The 17915-nt window shown below is 42.1% G+C and overlaps 3 protein-coding genes across 4 annotated transcripts; 2 read left to right on the forward strand and 1 right to left on the reverse strand.

Moving 5' to 3' along the window:
* Positions 1 to 4112: 4112 nt before the first annotated feature.
* On the forward strand, positions 4113 to 11974 carry LOC137876609 (ras-related protein Rab-6A). 2 transcript variants are annotated; one of them, XM_068716340.1, is made up of 8 exons: positions 4113 to 4463; positions 6696 to 6754; positions 6858 to 6911; positions 7589 to 7694; positions 7987 to 8098; positions 8318 to 8411; positions 9875 to 9941; positions 10471 to 11974. In XM_068716340.1, exons 1-8 carry the CDS (start codon positions 4394 to 4396, stop codon positions 10533 to 10535), a joined length of 627 nt encoding a protein of 208 aa, XP_068572441.1. In that variant the 5' UTR covers positions 4113 to 4393; the 3' UTR covers positions 10536 to 11974. The 2 variants fall into 2 exon arrangements, with proteins under 2 accessions (XP_068572441.1, XP_068572442.1); XM_068716341.1 differs by lacking the exon at positions 8318 to 8411 and adding an exon at positions 8921 to 9014.
* Positions 11975 to 12399: 425 nt separating this feature from the next.
* On the forward strand, positions 12400 to 14984 carry dnajb13 (DnaJ heat shock protein family (Hsp40) member B13). The gene is made up of 8 exons (XM_068716616.1): positions 12400 to 12569; positions 12670 to 12773; positions 12894 to 13055; positions 13134 to 13282; positions 13373 to 13486; positions 14300 to 14413; positions 14502 to 14578; positions 14825 to 14984. Exons 1-8 carry the CDS (start codon positions 12502 to 12504, stop codon positions 14982 to 14984), a joined length of 948 nt encoding a protein of 315 aa, XP_068572717.1. The 5' UTR covers positions 12400 to 12501.
* ucp2 (uncoupling protein 2) lies at positions 14682 to 17334 on the reverse strand. Its single transcript, XM_068716339.1, has 8 exons — positions 17254 to 17334; positions 17010 to 17163; positions 16563 to 16771; positions 16202 to 16418; positions 15916 to 16113; positions 15724 to 15825; positions 15451 to 15631; positions 14682 to 15291 (listed from the first exon to the last, which is right to left on the reverse strand). Exons 3-8 carry the CDS (start codon positions 16686 to 16688, stop codon positions 15177 to 15179), a joined length of 939 nt encoding a protein of 312 aa, XP_068572440.1. The 5' UTR covers positions 16689 to 16771; positions 17010 to 17163; positions 17254 to 17334; the 3' UTR covers positions 14682 to 15176.
* Between the last annotated feature and the right edge of the window lie 581 nt (positions 17335 to 17915).

Here is a 17915-nt window from a genome sequence, read left to right on the forward strand (position 1 = left end):
CCCACGGCTCAGAGCGCTACAAGGACCCATAAAAAACCTGCATACACACACACACACACACTCTCAGAGCCGCACACGCAAACACACTGCCACCCAGCACCTCAGTAATAAATCAGCTGCCTTGCTGCATCCAGTGAGGCTGAACCGAGGCAGTGTGCTGCAGACCTGCTGTCCTGTGTTGTCCCCCTGGCTAATTTCAGCACAGTCCAATGCCCAGAGTCATGTCTGCTGCAGAGAGCGGGGATGAAAAAGCTCTCCTGAGAAACCTGCTGCTGGGCTCCATCGTCCTGGATCCCTCTCTCCCCCCTCCTCCTGCTCTCCTTCAACCTCCTCTCTCTCTTCCTCCTTCCCCTCCTTTGCTCACGCTTGTGTGCAGCTCTCAGTCTCGCAAACTACCACTAGTCTCAGTGTTCTGTCCCCATCTCTGCTTTGTGCTCTCCCTCTCTTTCTCTGTGTTCCTTTCCTCGCTCATGGAATCGCTCTATCTCTGTCACACTCTGCGAGCATGCAACACCCCCCCCCCCCTCTCCTCTTCTCATAGATCTGCTCTCTCTCCTCCCTCTCCCTCCCTCCCTCCCTCGCTCCTCTGGTAAATGTGCTTGGATTGCTACCCTGATCGCTGCTTTACTTATGCTTGCAAGAATGCCTCCCACCGTACTGCTGTGTCTGTTCCTGCCTGATGTGGCACAGAAAAAAGGGGATTCGAGATCTAACCGTGCCTTTTGCCCTGTCTCTCCACTGCAATCCTTTGTTCCAGTCTGGGAGCTCGGCGGCGTTTTCCCCATACTCTTTAAATGCTCTCTTCCTCTCTTTCTTCTCTCTCTCTCTCTCTCTCTCTCTCTCTCTCTCTCTCTCTCTCTCTCTCTCTCTCTCTCTCTCTGTCACACATCATCCAGGCCATATACTTCCAGGAGGTTTTTTTCAGGAGGAATTGTGGCTCTGCTCCACCCCATCCCCCCATCCACCCCCTCGCCTTTCTCCATCTTACTGTATTGGGGATGACAAAACACCTATTTCACCCTGACCCAACCCTCATGCCCGACCTGTATTTCCCCTCCTCATCTTCTCTTTCTGTTCCTCATTCTGTTCATTTCCCCCATCCTCCATTACAGCCCCCTGTGATCCCTCTCCCTCTCAGGAGAGATGAGCACCATATAATACTTTGCTGTGACATTGAATGCTGCATTCATTAGATCTATGTAAAGGTGGTGTGGAAATGGGATGGACTCCCTCCAACAGATACACGGAGTGTAATTAACATTTTCACACACACACATAACATGCGTACATCTTCATCTAAGAAACAAGAAAAGAGAGTACACACACATGCACACACACACACACACACACACACACACACACACACACACACACCACACACAGAGACAATAAAGAACCACAAGTTTGTTTGTTTTTCTCCAAGATGTGAGTCATAGCAAGGTTTTCCCATCTCGAAGTCTGAGTCAAGTAAATGATGCAGTGGCATGAGAAGAGACCAGCACACTAGAATGAAGTCATGGCTGGAGGTGACAAGTTCAATTCATTTGTGCTCTATTTAGTTACGTGTCTTTGATTTTGGATGACATGCTTTTCTAGTTGACAGTTTATTTGTTGCACAATAAGGTGCATGCCTTTGGGGCGCTTTGGAAAATTTGATATCCTCAAATCCTAAGCTGTAGTATTTTTGAGAAAAAAAACAACAACTGGCAAATAGCAGTGGGGTGAGCAAATTCACAATCACAGCCCTTCCACAACCTCTACAATTCTTAAGTGATCAATCTATCTAGTTGTGCACGTGCATGAAGTCATGAAAAAAATGTATTTGTGTGGGGGAGAGAAAGACTGAGTGGGGTAGATGGAGCGAAAGAGAATTTTTTTGCTAGGTCAGCATCTTCAGCGGGGGGACTTGGGGTCTTTCCCTTACCAAGGACATATGGTGTAGCAGTGCTGTTGGGGAGTGCGGGGAGGGGAGGCAGGCAGTGGAGTGTAATGGCTCTAGTTTGGCGCTGCTTGGTCGCAAGCAGAGCAGCTGAAGCGCTGGCATCAGCCGGTCGGCACTCCGAGAAGAGATTTCAGAGCTGCATGGCACATGAGAGAGAGGCGCAGGTGTGTCTTCAGTGACCTAGAACAGCCTGCGTCAAGCAAACACGCATACTGTACTCACACATGCATCGCCATAAACAATAACATTAACGATAGCACAAATGCAGTTCATATTAGTAAAGGTCCTAATAAAGGGAAAAGCCTACATGTGTGTTTCTGTCACAGTGCATATTACTAGTCAAAGAACTGCAAATGTAAAAACCTGGCATTCTATATTCTGCAGGGATCCAATGTCATAAAATATGCAATTTCTCTTCAGCTTGATGTTATATGTCCCATATGTAAGGTGATATTATCCTCACAACAAGGGCGCTTGATAGCATGAGGAAATCAGAGCTGATTAGCAATTAATGTGAGTAACACTCTGATGAATTTTGGTTTATTATACAAATGAATGCAGGTAGAAAGAGCAGACCCCAGCTTAGTGAATGTCTCAGAAAGATCCCTGCATGCTGTTTTAATCCACAAATATGACATAGTGGATTACTTCTGTCTTGAGGTGAAGAAACATCATTAGAGAAACAAATATAGGTGGCATATGTTATGCAAAATAAGTAACCTCACGTTATCAATATCTCACTTTTCTGAAGGCTTAAAAACACAATTTTACCTCTCACCCATTCATCGCCATCTCCTATAGACTGAGGGAGACAATCAAACCACTTAAATCTATTTGGACCCCTTAGTATATAAAGAAGAGAGCAATAGTTTCTGATGCTTTCTCTTTGTTGGTATGCTGAGATAGATTAAGATATTTAAAACTCTTTGGGTTGGTAGGTGATCCCTATTACAGGTTTAAATGGTTGATGTTTCTGCAATTTGTGTTTCAGTCTAAATTTTATGAAACATGTCACTACAATAAAAATGTTGTTAAACAATTTCAAGGTTAATTGATTTAACAAGTTGTTACTGATCAGTAAAACAAAAATAAATCATTTATGACCATAAATTAAGACAATAAACTGTATACAACTCATAAACCCTGTTGATGTCCATGTGTTTGTCTATCTTTTGGATGAAGAAGGTGAATAAAGTCACAGGGCTTCAACCTTAGACTGCAGCTGTCCGGTTATATGGAGGTCATAAGTAATCGAATGGGATGCTACATTGAGTCCTGTAAACACTACAGATGTATAACTTTAAAATCTACATACTGCTCCATAACTGTGATTTAATTTTGTTCACATAGATAATCCTGCCAGTTGGCTTGATGTCGAAAGCCAGCAAAACCTGCCGAATATAAGACTGTACATGTGCACATTGTACTGACGTCTCTGTAAAGTCTCCCCTGAACTGAAAAAAACACCTAGATGTTTGCGTTATATTCTTAAGTGAGGATGTGTCTAAACGTAAGCATTCCTGACTAATAGTAAACAAGTGTTAGGCCTCTATAGAATTGTTAGCCTACATAACATTATTAGTAAGGATACACCTACTAAATGTGTCAAATCAAGTCACTAACAAGCTACAACTGGGGTAAAACATGTTAATTAAGTAAGCGCATTGGTGGATTTCAGTATTAAGAGGAAATATAAGACCAACATGTCTGTGGTGTGGATTCCATGTCGAATACTGATTCAATGAGAAAAAAATATACTTACAATTTTTAGAATCTAATTTCAGCATCTGTTTTGGCCACTATCAGTCTCATGGGACGACCGATGAGCGAGATATAATGATAGAAGTTACTTATTAGGTGAGACATTGGCGGTGGGGTGGGTAAGCCCTCTTGTGGGCATACAAAGACACAACAGTCTTCATTCGCAGGCTGGTTCTTTTGGTTTAGCCTTTAGCCTTCTGTTCGACCACTATACGTCCAACTGATGAAACAGATGTGGTTTATAATTCAATCCGTGTCTTTCCATATTAGTGTGACATTAGTCAGTGTGTTGCTCTTCCATAGGGTTACAGCCTTTTTGTCATAGTGTGTTTTTCCCCACCACTAGAGGGCAGCATAACGACATGGCCGACTAGCAAACAGTGTCTACTTTGTCTGTGAAGAAGAAGAGTAGCCCGGGGTGGCTAGCTGTGGTGTAGAGACATGTCAGAGAACTGACAGTAATGCTAACTTATCCGCAGTAGTTAGGGAGTTATCAAAAAGTGTCTGGGAGCTTATAGGAAGGATTTTAGAGCACGAAACCTCTCAAGGTGACCCGTGTTGAGGGTTGTCGAACCGGTAAAACGTAACCGAGCCCAGACCTTTGATATCTGACAATCGCAGGTTAGCTAGCATTAGCCGGCTAGCTGGGGAGCTCCCGAAAAGTAACGTCAGGGCTCGTCTCACACAGTCATGTCTGCGGCCGGAGACTTCGGGAACCCTTTAAGGAAATTTAAATTGGTCTTTCTCGGGGAACAGAGTGGTAAGTGTGACGTCAGAGTTAAAAGTTGTGTGGATGTTGAATCTGTGTGATGCTATGCAGGAGGTTTAAGTTAAGTTAGCTAACACCAGAGTTTGATGGCTCTGGTCGGGTGATTAACGATAACCAGTTAGCTAAGCTAACATTAGCTGCGTTAAACTTCGCATGGTGGTAGTATTGCGACACCGTAACTTATTGCTAAATGCGTGTCCACGTCGGCATCATGGAAATGCGATTCATATTCTTCCTGATAGGTTAAGTCATGTCTGTGAAATCGGCTTGTTAGCTAACTTCCGTGGCGAGCTGTGATAACATACTATGAACGGAGTCAGCTAACGTTAGTAGAAGTATCAATTCAAGTAGAGTGTTTAACATAGTAACTTTTGGTAGAATTTAAAGTACTTTATATATTATGGCACCAGTTGTATTTTGTCTCAGCAATACTTCCTAAGTGGAGGCTACAGTTATCCTAACTTTACATACTGTGTTTACAGCTGTGTGTCAGAAGAATGCTGTAAATCTCAGTCAAAGTCATAATAAAACAGGACACTGATTACACAGTGCGTCTACCTTGGGGGCTCTTCTTTGGAGAAGGGATTCATCCCAGTGACCAAACCTGTCCAGTAGCATTCCTGCACTTTACCTTCCCTACTCATTTCCCCCCTTTCCAGCCAAACTGAACACAGGGTGTGCTTGTCCTGGAAGAGAAAGAGAGGGGGGCAGGGAGTATAGATCCATACCTAACAATCATGTATCTGTTTCCAAAGGTAAAAGTGTGGGGTTCTTTATTATATAGTTCAACACTGTACTTCCACGGCTTTCTGCTTTTTCTCACAGCTGTGTGTTTTGCATGCCAACACAAAGCTCACAGTGTAAGCATGTATAATTAGTTATGCACAGATCCCACTTCACTCCCGATACGGATGATGATATATCAACTTGAGGTATCTGCGGATACAAAGGACTAATATGATACTGAAGAAACTGTACTTCATGTGGATCTATCACTTATGGCCTGACATTATCCAATCTGCCTAATAAGGATTCATACTGATCCAGCTGATCTGATTGGTGCATCCCTAGTGTGGAAACAGGGTACAGTAGTGTAAGAATGCTGACAGTGATTATTTATTAAAGGTATTGTGTCCTGTAATATGACTCTCTACTCCCATCCAGATAAGCAAGACTTTGTGTGTTTGTGTCAGACTGTGTATGATCAGCTGTGGCTCCTTGTAAACAGCTGTGTTGGCTTTGGCCATGGCATCATCACTTGATGTAACTGATAGTGTAACCCGAGCACAGTGAAGCAGGCTGGGGAGCCCTGTGCGGGTGCTGAAAACAACCGTATGAGTGTGTCTCTCTGTAAGAATGTGCTGAAAGTGGTGTTGTACTAGTAGGCTAAACATCAGCCATGTTTGAAGACATGTTGTGAACCATTTTACAGCTAACATGTTGAGAGAATGGAGGAGTAAGCGTAGATGTGAAGCACCAAGAGTCATTGAAGTTGGTCAGTTAAGGGCTGGGCGCAGCAAGGAATAACATTTCAGAAGGGAAATATACGGGGAGCCTGGTTCCCAACCCTACTTGTCTGTCAACATTCCTCCACCCTCCAACTTCTCCTACAAATAACTGCACCACACCTTTTAATGGACAACAATTTCAAAGGGTAGCGAGAGTTGCATGACGTGCTGCTTTCAGCCTCAGTCCATTATACGGGTTCTTCATCTGGGGCTTGTGAACTGTACTCAGCTGTGATGTTGCAGCTTGTGTTTAACTCTTGATGACTCACAGTAGATAGTAATCCATCCTTTTATATTATTATAACATTTCAAACTGTCAGCAAAGTTGTGCATCAGTCGATGTAGGAAACATGTGACTTATGAGACTTATTTTTAAGGGAGGTAACAACTTATTCAGTTATTATTGGTCAGGGTTTTTATTAAGCTGCAATATTGTGTATTTTTGTTGATCATTTATATGATTTTTGAAGTTGTTTATCAAGCAAAAAGGCCAAACAACCACCTCTTCCAGCCTTAAAAATGTGAAACCAAGTGAGAATGCTGATTTTCTGTGTTATATCAATACAAACTGAATATTTTGGGATTTTAAAATGTAAACAATGAATCAGAATAGAAGAGATGGATGAATCAACGGTGGGTTAGTTGCAGCCCGTACAGTGTAAGTTAAAATACACTGTACACTTACAGTACTTTATTGTTTCTGTTTGTTCTTTAGTGGGAAAGACTTCGCTGATCACCAGGTTCATGTATGACAGCTTCGACAACACTTACCAAGTGAGACGAATATCTCCCCCTGATTTCATCACAATTGATAATGTCCATATTGTTCTGAAATCAAACATCAATGCATATTTAACTTCTTGTCACCCATTTTCAGGCCACAATAGGAATAGATTTCCTGTCAAAAACAATGTACCTTGAAGACCGAACAGTAAGTTATATATTTTTTTGACAAAGATTGTTTAATCAGTCATTGATTGTTGGTTCTTCTTGTCTTTGTCCAGATTGGGGGAATTCTCATAGTGACTGCAGTGTTTTGGTGCAAGTTATATCAACAGACACTCAGATGCTGATTTCTGACATCATTTTGTGTCGTTCTTATTTCTTTTCTTCAATAATTCCGTTATGTTCTCTCTGACAAGCGCACACAGCACTTGTACAGCCTTCCAAGTCTTGAGTTGGATGCCGGACCGTCCTCCCTCTCTTTGTTTGTTTCTCCCCTCAACACAAGTTTTCTTCTTCTCCCTCCTCCCCCTCCATCTATTGTCTCCATTTCTGTTTTGAAATGAAACACCTTACTTGATCAAGAGAGGAGGGTTGATGACAAGTGAAGAGTGATTATTTATTTATTCCCCCCCCCCCCCCCCCCCCCCCCAGGCCCAGACAGCTTGCTCTTCTGATGGTCATTCACTACCTGCATGCGCTAGGTTCTCTTTGAACTCCTATCTTTTCCCATTCATCTAACTTTATTCCGTTTTTCTTTTCAATTTGCGTTTTTGTCAACATAACTTACCTCATTTTTTTTTCTTGTTTTATTTTCATCCCTTTTTTGTTTTTTTGTTTTTCTCTTCTTTTGTCGTCCCCCCCCCCCTCCTTCCTGCCCCACAGATCAGGTTGCAGTTGTGGGACACGGCGGGGCAAGAGCGGTTTCGTAGCCTCATCCCGAGCTACATCAGAGACTCTGCTGCGGCTGTCGTGGTGTACGACATCACAAGTAGGTGGATCGCCTGTGCACTCTGGTGTTGATGCCACAATGGCCTCGTCCTCTGTTAACGTTCATTAACAATCTGTATAAATCCACTTGAAAGCTTATTTCAGTTGGTAAATGTTTGTTGCACACATCAAATCATCAGACTTGGTCAAGATGTGAACTCTACCTCCTTCCTGTCACAATCTTTCCCATTTTCACAGCTGAGGCTTTTTTTTCATTTTTTTTTTCATTTTTTTTTTTTCATTTCCTGAATACTGATGCGCCGCTTCCTGTTTCTCTGTCATCTCTCTTTCAGATGTCAACTCCTTCCAGCAAACCACAAAATGGATTGATGATGTGAGAACGGAGAGAGGAGGCGATGTCATTATCATGTTGGTGGGAAACAAAACGGACCTTGCAGACAAAAGGTAATCCGTTCTTCCTTCCTCCTGCTAGTGTGTAAGTGGGTCTTCTCCATTAAGAGCCTACTAATGAAGTCATTGATCGTTGCTGCTTGCCTATCAATACAGAGTTACTCTGCCCTTTTCTGAGGCAGAGCAAGTTATCTCTGCCCTTTGTGGATGTCAAAGCTCCATGAAGTAAGTTGTCTTTTGCTGTGTATCTCCTAACCTCCTTATCTACCGCAGGCAAGTATCTATTGAAGAGGGTGAGCGGAAAGCCAAAGAACTAAATGTAATGTTTATTGAGACTAGTGCGAAAGCGGGCTACAACGTAAAGCAGGTGAGAGTGTGTGTGTGTGTGAGAGAGTCGTGCTCCGTCGTCCTGCAGCGGATGCTGCCACCTGGGCTCTACCCCCAAAAGGTCGCCTGAAACAATCACAGGTCAGATGTTGGGGAAGTTGTTTTTTTTTTTGTTTGTTTGTTTTTTTGTTTTTTTTCCAAAGATCTTAAAGAGGCATCCAAGAATAGTTTAGACCCTCTTAAATAGACATTTTCCCTGTTGGGGGTCATTGAACAGCCTGAAGTTTCACCGGACAACTTTTGGTTTGGAGCTCAGCTGGCAGTAGCATCAGGAAGGGGTGCGGCTTGTCAATCCACTTCAATGTAATCACAGTCTGTGTTTTCTTTCCCCCTTGTCTTCTTTGTGTGTGTGTGTGTGTGTGTGTGTGTGTGTGTGTGTGTGTGTGTGTGTGTGTGTGTGTGTGTGTGTGTGTGTGTGTGTGTGTGTGTGTGTGTGTGTGTGTGTGTGTGTGTGGCGCGTGGCGCGTGATGGCTTGTGGCTCATCACAGACAGATAACCACAGAGGAGGGAGAGCAGAGAGCAAAAGAGATGAATGTTCTGTTTATTGAAACGAGTGCAAAGACAGGCTACAATGTCAAACAGGTAGAGCGTGTGTGTGTGTGTGTGTGTGTTCATAGTGCTCATGCGCTCTTCTGATTGGCTTCTATTTCAAAAACGCATGCGCGCATAAAGGTGTGCTTTGAACTTCGTCTGTTTGATAGTGAGGTGTGTGGATTTGTTCTCAAGCTCTCTCTCACCTGCTAGAAGCAATGCTTTGTATTGCCAACTATTGATCATAGAGCCCTAGAGGTGGGTAAGGGTTTGAAAACCAATAGGCCATTTTCACATCAGCAAATTTTGACATCTGCAAGGTAAACGCAGTGTAATTGATCATATTTATAATGGCCCTGTTCCATTTAGCTGGGCCTATTGTGCATGCTGGCTCACTGGAATGTCTGTGACACGCTAAATAGACTGGGACCTTAATTAGTTTGATAAATTACAGCTGTGTTTACTCTTCTGCGACGAGTGGAATCAGCCTCACGAATAAGCACATTAGCAGTTTTTGCTGCATGTGCATAAAGTCTGGTCCTATGTTACGCTTGTTAGTGGTGGGCGGGCATGTTGAGCATCATCATGCATTTAAAACTCTCTCTTTTTTTTTTCAAATTAATGTGAATCCATCAATCACTTAAAGTCCTCCAAGCTCCATCGAGGGCACAGTTACACCCTCTTTTTTTTTTTTAGGCACTAGTGCTGTGCAGTGGTTCAAAAACATGCTGCTAAATTATAATAACATTTTGGAGAAAGCTCTGGTGGCTGTCTTCCTCTGTGTGAGCTTCAGGCGACCCTTATGCTAAATCATGTCATGGGAATCTATCTTGATTTCATCCTGTGCTTCTGTCATGCTTTGAGTGTATTTCCGCCTCTGACAGAAAACATCTGGTTCTCTTTCCCTTCAGCTTTTCCGGCGTGTTGCAGCCGCCCTCCCTGGCATGGACACCACACAGGACAAGAGTAGAGAGGACAGTATCCTTTGTGTACATGTACACAGCATCTGTGTCTGTCGTGACAGAAGGGAGTCCGGAGGTCTCCTCGCTCTGTTATGTCGCGTCACATGGATAGTCCCTGCCGTAGGTAGAATCTACTGCAGCAGTGTGACAGCTAGCTGTTGCTGTTTAACACGTGTCCCTTTTAGATTTATTTTACTAGTCGGGGCACATACAGTGCTACAGCTCACTGATTTTATTGTGGGTACAATTTTAGAAAAATACTCACCACCTCTAGGATGCAGTTAATTTGGATTCCCAGCAGTTTGATTCATATTGCAGATAAAAGTTAATCTACCTTACGACCTCAGAACTTAAAGAAATACAAGAATTCTTGTGGTTCTTTAACAGTTTAAGGTTCATCGTTTTCAAAACGTGTATATGTTTTCTCCAATAACTTAAGCCTGGAAAGCAGTTGTGAAGTTAGGTTAGTTCTAACAAAATCTCACGCACATTTTGGAGTTGCATTTTCCCGTTCTGTGATTTTCCTTCACTCTGAAACCCTTCAGTGATTGATATAAAACTGGAGAAGCCACCAGAGCTACCCGTCAACGATGGAAGCTGTTCCTGCTAATGCCAGCTTATGTCATTGCTTGATATTTCTCTCCTGGCTTTTTATCAAACCCAGTTGGTTTTTCTGTATCTGTACCTTATCACTGCACCCATTTCTGTTGCCCAGCCTGAAGGAGCATACACACACTACAGTTGTTATACTCGCCATTGTGAGAAGAAATTGCTCTGAAAGGAATCACTCACAGTGAATATTTGCACTGTAACACACATACGATGAAACTGTATTCACAGCTGTCACAGTCACAGTGCTGTAGTTTGTGTCTAAAGATGACTGTTTGAACCAAACTGAAAACATGTGTTTAGGACATCAATCAAAGTATGTGTTGAGTGAGAATATTCTTAAAAACAAAGTTAAATATTGCTTTAAGCTTAATACGCACAATGTTATGCGTATTTGTCAGTAAACTTAATTTGTGCTGTTGCGAGTGACTAGCAAGGTTTCATTCATGAATCGTTTCTTTGTTTTAACTGGAATCATTTGTGAAAAGGTTGCAGAGTTGTGTTGAGGTGAATCAATCGGGGCTTACGTTGACACGTTTACTGCACACCCGTGATGCCAGAGCTTCTTTTAAACGGAGTGAGCTTTGTGGAGCCTGTACCAGCAGAGTCGCACTTCTCCCAACATGCACCAGCAAGAACCGACAAGTGAATACACAGTCGCACGTCACCGCACGGCCCCGGACCAGCACAAACACATGACACCTACTACAAGAGCAACACTACCGCTACACCCTCCACATTACCGTCCTTCCTCTCTTCCCACACTTGTCCCTTGAGATGGGTTATTTTTATCTTGGCTTCCATTTTCTATTACCTTTTTATTTGAATAGATCTTTAATTTTTTTTTTTTTCTAAAGACTACAGATATCATAGATTAAAACTATTTCTTTGAAGATAGTGTTTGAGAAGGATGTTGTCATATATTAAGAGTCATAATCATAAAACCCACTGTAAACATTAGATATGGAGATATATGCCTTTTGGAGTTCAATTGTAGAGGGCTTCCTTGGCTTTGGGTTTATATAGTTAAGTTTGGTATGTTTGATGAACACTTTAAATGCTTTTTTTTTGCCTTTGCTTGTTAATTTGTTGGTATTGATCTTTTGTTAGTGATTATTCCACATGTGTATTTAATCCACAATGACTTGTAATATTTATTTCAATTGGATTCATATTTCTTTTTTTATGGCTGTTAATATCTACACTTTTGGTGCAAGTACTGAATCTCTAATAGAATATGCATCCATCTGGACCACCTTTAGCAGAAAGAGGGAGCCTCTGCTGCTCCCTCTAAATGGAAATTGTATCTTACTGATAAATGCAGTGCAATTTTTGTGTGAACTTATATGGAGGAGAGTTTGATTTGTATGGCATAGTAGCCCCTAACGTTTCTGTCTGGAATGGTTTTAAATGAAAAAATAAAAACACACTTGTCACTTCTGCTGGAATTGCTCAATGTTTTATTGACTGCTTTAGGATTTGGCTTCAACTACTTACATGGTATCTTTTAATTTCTGAATTATAAATCAAAGATGAAATACTCAAGAGTATTGTAGGGATGTTGATCTGTAAATATTCAGCCTATCATGTAAAAAAAAAAAAAAGATCTTTCTTTCATGGTTTAGTGTAGTAAGTTTATACGTGACAGTAATTATTATTCCACTATGGCATAACACCCAGCAAGACACCAAACTAGAACTTCGTTTTATTTGTATTACATAAATACAGCAGTCAAATATTTTGTTTATTTTGATTTTCTTCAACAGCGTGGATCCTGCTCTCGCGAGACTTGCAAGAATGACCGATCGCCATTAATGCATGTCCCGCGAGAGCATCCCGAGCTGTTACCCTGGAAACCAAGCTAAACAACGAGTGTCAAGCTTTTTTATTTTTACACCCACATTGCCTGGGGACATATTGAGCTTTCCTTTCATTTTTGAAGTTAGTTTTGAGCATTTACCGCCATAATGTTTGGCGATTACTACGAGACGCTGAAAATAAACACAAACGCAACAGACGCAGATATAAAAAAAGCGTAAGTTTTGGTAAACTATCCACCGATGTGTTACGTTAACTAAAACTTCAGCATCAGGCGTCTGGGCTTATTGTCAGTTTCCCTCTTTTATCATGACTAGATATCGACGTCTTGCATTGAAGTTTCATCCGAGCAGCAACAAGGAAACTGGAAGCAGCGAGAAATTCAGTGAACTGGGTGAAGCCTACGAAGTGTTGAGCGACCGTGAGTATCCTCCAACAGGGAGGTTTGACTGGATCTAGAGAATAATGCACTTCTCATTTAACATGTATTCACTGCATGGAGACTGGCAGTGTGTGTCTACAACATTGTTCTTTGTGACAGCTCGAAAAAAGGCAACCTATGACAAGTTTGGCAAGGAGGGTCTAAAAGGTGGCATCCCACCTGAGGTTGGCAGCAGTGGGGCTTGGTCATCTAAATATGTCTACCATGGGAACCCAGACAAAACATTCAGAGAGTTTTTTGGAGGCGACAACCCATTCGCAGGTGAGAGAAACAGACCATGTGGTGAATGTGCTCATTCAAATGCCATACTTATTAACTAAAGTTTATTATTTTTGCTAGACTTCTTTATAAATGCTGCACCACTTCAGTTCGGCGGCTTGCAACCAGGAACGGTGAAGACACAAGATCCTCACATGGAGAGAGACCTTTCTTTGTCCCTGGATGATCTCTTCAACGGATGCACAAAAAAGGTTAAGATATCTCGCCGGGTAAGAGCTGTTGTGTGTGAGATAACTATCTTCTTTCATCTGACATCTTATTCATGCATTCATTAATTTTTGCCTTATTTGTTTGAACAGGTTATGAATGAGGATGGATGCCCGTCCAGTGTCAAAGACAAGATCCTGACTATAGATGTGAAGCCTGGATGGAAAGAAGGCACAAGAATTATTTTCCCCAAAGAGGGAGATCAGGTAAAAGAACAATACATCACCATTAAGACAGCTGTAATAATGGTCACTGAACCACATGCTGTAATATTGTTAAGGGGATTTGAACTGTTCTTCTAGTTCTTCTTCTCTACTGACCAATTGCTGCCTCCGTGAGAACGGTCAGAAGAATGGGCGGAGAAAGTGTGATTTGTAATGGTTTCAGTTTGGTTAAAGTTAGCATAAGTTGTTCTAGTTGAGGATGGGATGAGTTATTTTGGATAAAAGTAAAGTAAGGCTGTAGTCATAGTCTGCGTGATTCCTTTACTTCTTTACCTAATGCAGAATGTCTTACAAGCAGGTGTGTGTGCCCTGAGTTTTGGCTTGTGGCGCTGTCCCTGGTGCTGATTTATCAAACACTCTTTTAGAGCTGATTTCTCAGCTAATGGGACTTCATTATATACAACCCCAGCTTTTAGATGATATGGGATGAATCATAAAGTGGTTATTAATTTGCTTAATACTGAATGGTTTTTTTTAGCAAGTCTCAATGTGTATGGTAATTATGTTGCTCAAGCTGTTGACCACAGAATGCAAGACTGGATATATGTATCAGGTAAACATAACAGAAAATAATGCTTAAATATGAACACCTAAGAAAATATTTTTTCCAGTGGATCTGATACAATGCCACCAGTAGGTGGCCTCAGCTGATCTCTTTCAAGGTGCTCACACATGCTTGTATGAATATATACCACCTAGTAATTACTGCCCTATTTTTGGTCTCTCTTACCTCTTTTATTTTGCTTGATATGAACCTAACTGTATGGTTATCTACGTGCTGTATTTTCCCTTTAGGGACCAAACCGCATCCCTGCAGATATGGTGTTCATAGTGCAACAGAAGAGTCACCCCCTGTTCATAAGACAACACAATGACCTGATCTACAAGGCGCACATCACACTGAAGATGGTGAGTCATGTTAATGAGAGCCAGAATAATTATTGGTCATACTTAAAGAATTGCTTTAAGCAGAATAAATACTGAGCCTTTCCCACAGGCCTTGACCGGGTTCTCTGTGGATGTGCAGACAATAGATGGCAGGCTCATCAGTATCCCCATCAATGACATTGTGCAGTAAGTGGATTACTACACAACTGAAGATCATTTTTTGTCATTCTTATTCATTTGACACTCTCAAAGCTGATTTAAACATGAAGATCAAAACAGAGAGAGCTGATCATAAGAAAGTCCAGCCCTTTATATAAACAGCACACTGATATTACAAAGACATGTCTTGATGAATAGGCATGTTTCAGGTTTGTGCATCCTGTGTGTCAATTACCATTTTCCTGTCTCTGATTTGTTTCACAAACACAATAGCCCTTCATACAACAAAGTGGTGACTGGAGAGGGAATGCCGCTGTCCCAGGATCCGTCCCAGAGGGGAAACCTCATCATTGCTTTTGACATCCAGTTTCCCAAGAAGCTCTCCGCCGAGAGCAAGCATCTGATCAAACAAGCTCTAGCTTTTAAAAAATAAACAGATTCTAATACACGTGTTGCCATCCTGTGACTCATGACTAATGTGGTCATGAGAGAGTGACGTATCAATGCAATTTGTATAACTTTGACACTTTGAGTTGAAATATAAACTAGAAGGCAACAAGACGCAAAAACATTTGTAAACAACACCACTGTGCTACAACCTGCGCCTTCTCACAGACAATATTGGTTAGGGTATAGCTGTGAAGTTGTGATTCGCTGCCATCATGGCTCGTTTCAGCTGCTCGTATGTCACAAACATCACCACGTTCCACGAGCCCAGGCGTAAGAAAGATGGCATGAACCTCGAGGGAAAAAAACAAAAACAACATGATTGATTGCCACTCGTTCATATCAACAGCACAATTACTTTACAACCCTGTTCTCTTTTCACCCTCCTCTATAAATGTTTGATTTTTATCCTCACTGATCCTCTCAATATTGTCCATGCAATTAATGCTTACCCCTTATAAAAGGCAAGCGGTCCCTCTTTGGTCATCATGGCAGCAGCACAATTGAGAACACTGCTGTACTGGCCAAGAGCAGCGTTCATATATCTTGTCTTGACCACATCAACTGGAGAGGCAGTCACTGTTGTGCACAGCCCAGCACCAAAGGCCGATACAAAGTGGCAGGGCAGATTGTCTGTGGAGCGAAAGATGAACGTCACTGCACCAAAGAGAAGAACACTGGGGCATAATGTTACACATCATGTTGTACTGCAGCCATTGTTTTACCTGTCAGGGGAGTGGACTTAAGGAGTGAATCCTTGATGAAATCGTATGTCACCAGTTCAGTGCAGTTGACGATTGCATTTCGTGCAGTGTTTGGAGCTGTACCTGCATGATGATATCAAAAAGATTTGTTTTAAGAAATGAAAGGAGATGCTTTGATTACAAAATAATAATCTTAAACACAAGCTACTGTACCTTTCCACAGACCACGAATGCCTTCTTCTTTAGCAATGGTCTTGTAAGCATCAATAGTGCTACAGTAGCGTCTGGCTTGCCCAGGACGCCTGGCCTGTGCCTGTAAGCGGACCTTCACTACATCTGTAGGCTGAGCAAAAGCAACTGCCATGGCCCCGGTGGTACATCCTGCAAGAAGTCGACTGCCAATACCAACATCTGAACGAGAGGGGAGGCAGGTGTCAGGCCTGATTGGTGCAGGACTCCCTTGACTAGCTAAGATCGGAATACATTCATAGATACTCACGATCAGAGCCTTTGGTGTAGAACTGTTTGACAGAGTCATAGAGGCCAATGCGGACAGAGGCAAAGCTCATCTGCCTCTGGAGTCCTGCCACCAGTCCACTGTAAAGGCTTCTGGGCCCCTCTGTGCGCACCATGGTGGTGATGGTGCCAAACACTCCCCGATACTTCACTGCAGACCCTTTCCCTGCAGCTGCTGAAGCCCTGAGCTCTCCTTGTAACTGTGCAAGGTATAAGGTTATAATAGGTGAGGATAAGAAAGGATGGGGGGATGTTACATACAGTACTCGCATATGCACGTTCAATACCTAAATTTGATGTGTCGATGGGAAGTTACCTGTGATATTTGCAAAAAGCTTGTTTACCTGAAGCCGCACTTTGGCTGTGTCCAGGGGAAAGGTGAGCAAGTCAGCGATGCAGCCTGCAGCTCCTGCTCCTACAAACTTCACAGCTGCTGATGGAGGCACATCTGCAGGTCCAAATCCAACCATTTTGTCAGAATTATTTTGATCAATGGATGGATTGAAGAGTGGCTTATTGTCAATGTGGACAGGACAAGACGCTCCTCCAAAATCTGAAAAAGACAGACCCCAAAACACATTTCATCCAAATGTATTTTATGGAAAAGTGTCCTGAGCTGTTGTATGTCTTATTTAACACCTCCATTAAGCAAAAGGGACATCCTAAAGTAGAGGTTTTAGTGATGCTAAATGAAAGACAGCTGTTCAGTACATTCTGTGTAGACAAGGAAATGCTGGGCTAAAGCACATTACACCTAATTTAAAGTGTGAGTTTTGGTTATTAATTCTTACCTTTAATGGAGCAGTTTAGGAAAGACACATTATAGATCAGGATTCTCTAAAGGCGTCTCTCTGGCTGAACTTTGTCCCAGCTATACATTGGGTTCCTTGTTTTTCCATAGAAGATTTTTCAGAAGAGATGAGTGTTAAAATCATACTCCAAATCCTGAAAAAAACAAAACAGATATCAGGTAAAAAAACAATAGTGAACAGTATAACAATAGTATAAATATCCCCAGAATAAAATCACATATACCGTTATTTGAGTTGTAGAAGTTAAAATGCCTCTCCAAGTAACAATAGCCAAATGAATCGTTGAATGGACAGGATGCAGTAGTGTGGGGAAGAAAGCCGCCTCTTTAAATACTGCCCTGTTCTTGTTACATCATGGCATGTGTTGCTGGTTGGGCCCCACCCCCCACTACATCTATATGGTCTGCCTGCTGGAAGACTGTAAACCTGCCTGCGTGACAAACAGCCTGTGGTTGTGTTTGTCTGATTCTGTATGTGCTGGAACATATTTTGTCTTTGGCTTCATGGCTTCATAATCAATCTTCCTCTATATTGTGTCCTCGGACCGACAATGACGTCACAACAAACAGTAAAAAGCGCAGTTGTGATTGATTAGACAGGCTCAATATGAACGTTTTGTGAAAATAAAACATTGCATTGCAAGATTGGATTTTCTAACTTGCTCATACAAATTTTGTTACGTCAGTTATCTGTGCGAAGGTCTGTACATGATATCATAGTACAGGGAGCACAGAGAGAAATAAAATGCTGTGTCATGCTGATTATCCAAGAACGCATAGAACAGAGCCCACCAAATGTGATCCGTATGTTCAGACCCTTTGTCTCTGCACAGCTTCTGTAAACGTGATCCATGAACTGTTACTGCAATGACGATGAACAGGGCTA

Source organism: Cebidichthys violaceus, unplaced genomic scaffold (assembly GCF_023349555.1).
Source record: "Cebidichthys violaceus isolate CVI_PGR_0920_01 unplaced genomic scaffold, fCebVio1.0.p SCAF_20, whole genome shotgun sequence".
Classification (NCBI taxonomy): domain Eukaryota; kingdom Metazoa; phylum Chordata; class Actinopteri; order Perciformes; family Stichaeidae; genus Cebidichthys; species Cebidichthys violaceus.

Bases quoted from the DNA above. Each gene is read 5' to 3' on its own strand.
- LOC137876609 (XM_068716340.1), top strand. From the start codon at position 4,394: ATGTCTGCGGCCGGAGACTTCGGGAACCCTTTAAGGAAATTTAAATTG. The intron at 6,912-7,588 runs GTAAGTTATATA...CCTGCCCCACAG, and splicing joins TGTACCTTGAAGACCGAACA to ATCAGGTTGCAGTTGTGGGA. The intron at 8,412-9,874 runs GTGAGAGTGTGT...CTTTCCCTTCAG, and splicing joins CGGGCTACAACGTAAAGCAG to CTTTTCCGGCGTGTTGCAGC.
- dnajb13 (XM_068716616.1), top strand. From the start codon at position 12,502: ATGTTTGGCGATTACTACGAGACGCTGAAAATAAACACAAACGCAACA. The intron at 12,774-12,893 runs GTGAGTATCCTC...TCTTTGTGACAG, and splicing joins CTACGAAGTGTTGAGCGACC to CTCGAAAAAAGGCAACCTAT. The intron at 13,056-13,133 runs GTGAGAGAAACA...TATTTTTGCTAG, and splicing joins AGGCGACAACCCATTCGCAG to ACTTCTTTATAAATGCTGCA.
- ucp2 (XM_068716339.1), bottom strand. From the start codon at position 16,688: ATGGTTGGATTTGGACCTGCAGATGTGCCTCCATCAGCAGCTGTGAAG. The intron at 15,826-15,915 runs GTACAGTAGCTT...ATCATCATGCAG, and splicing joins CATTCGTGGTCTGTGGAAAG to GTACAGCTCCAAACACTGCA. The intron at 15,292-15,450 runs GTAAGCATTAAT...TTTTCCCTCGAG, and splicing joins CCGCTTGCCTTTTATAAGGG to GTTCATGCCATCTTTCTTAC.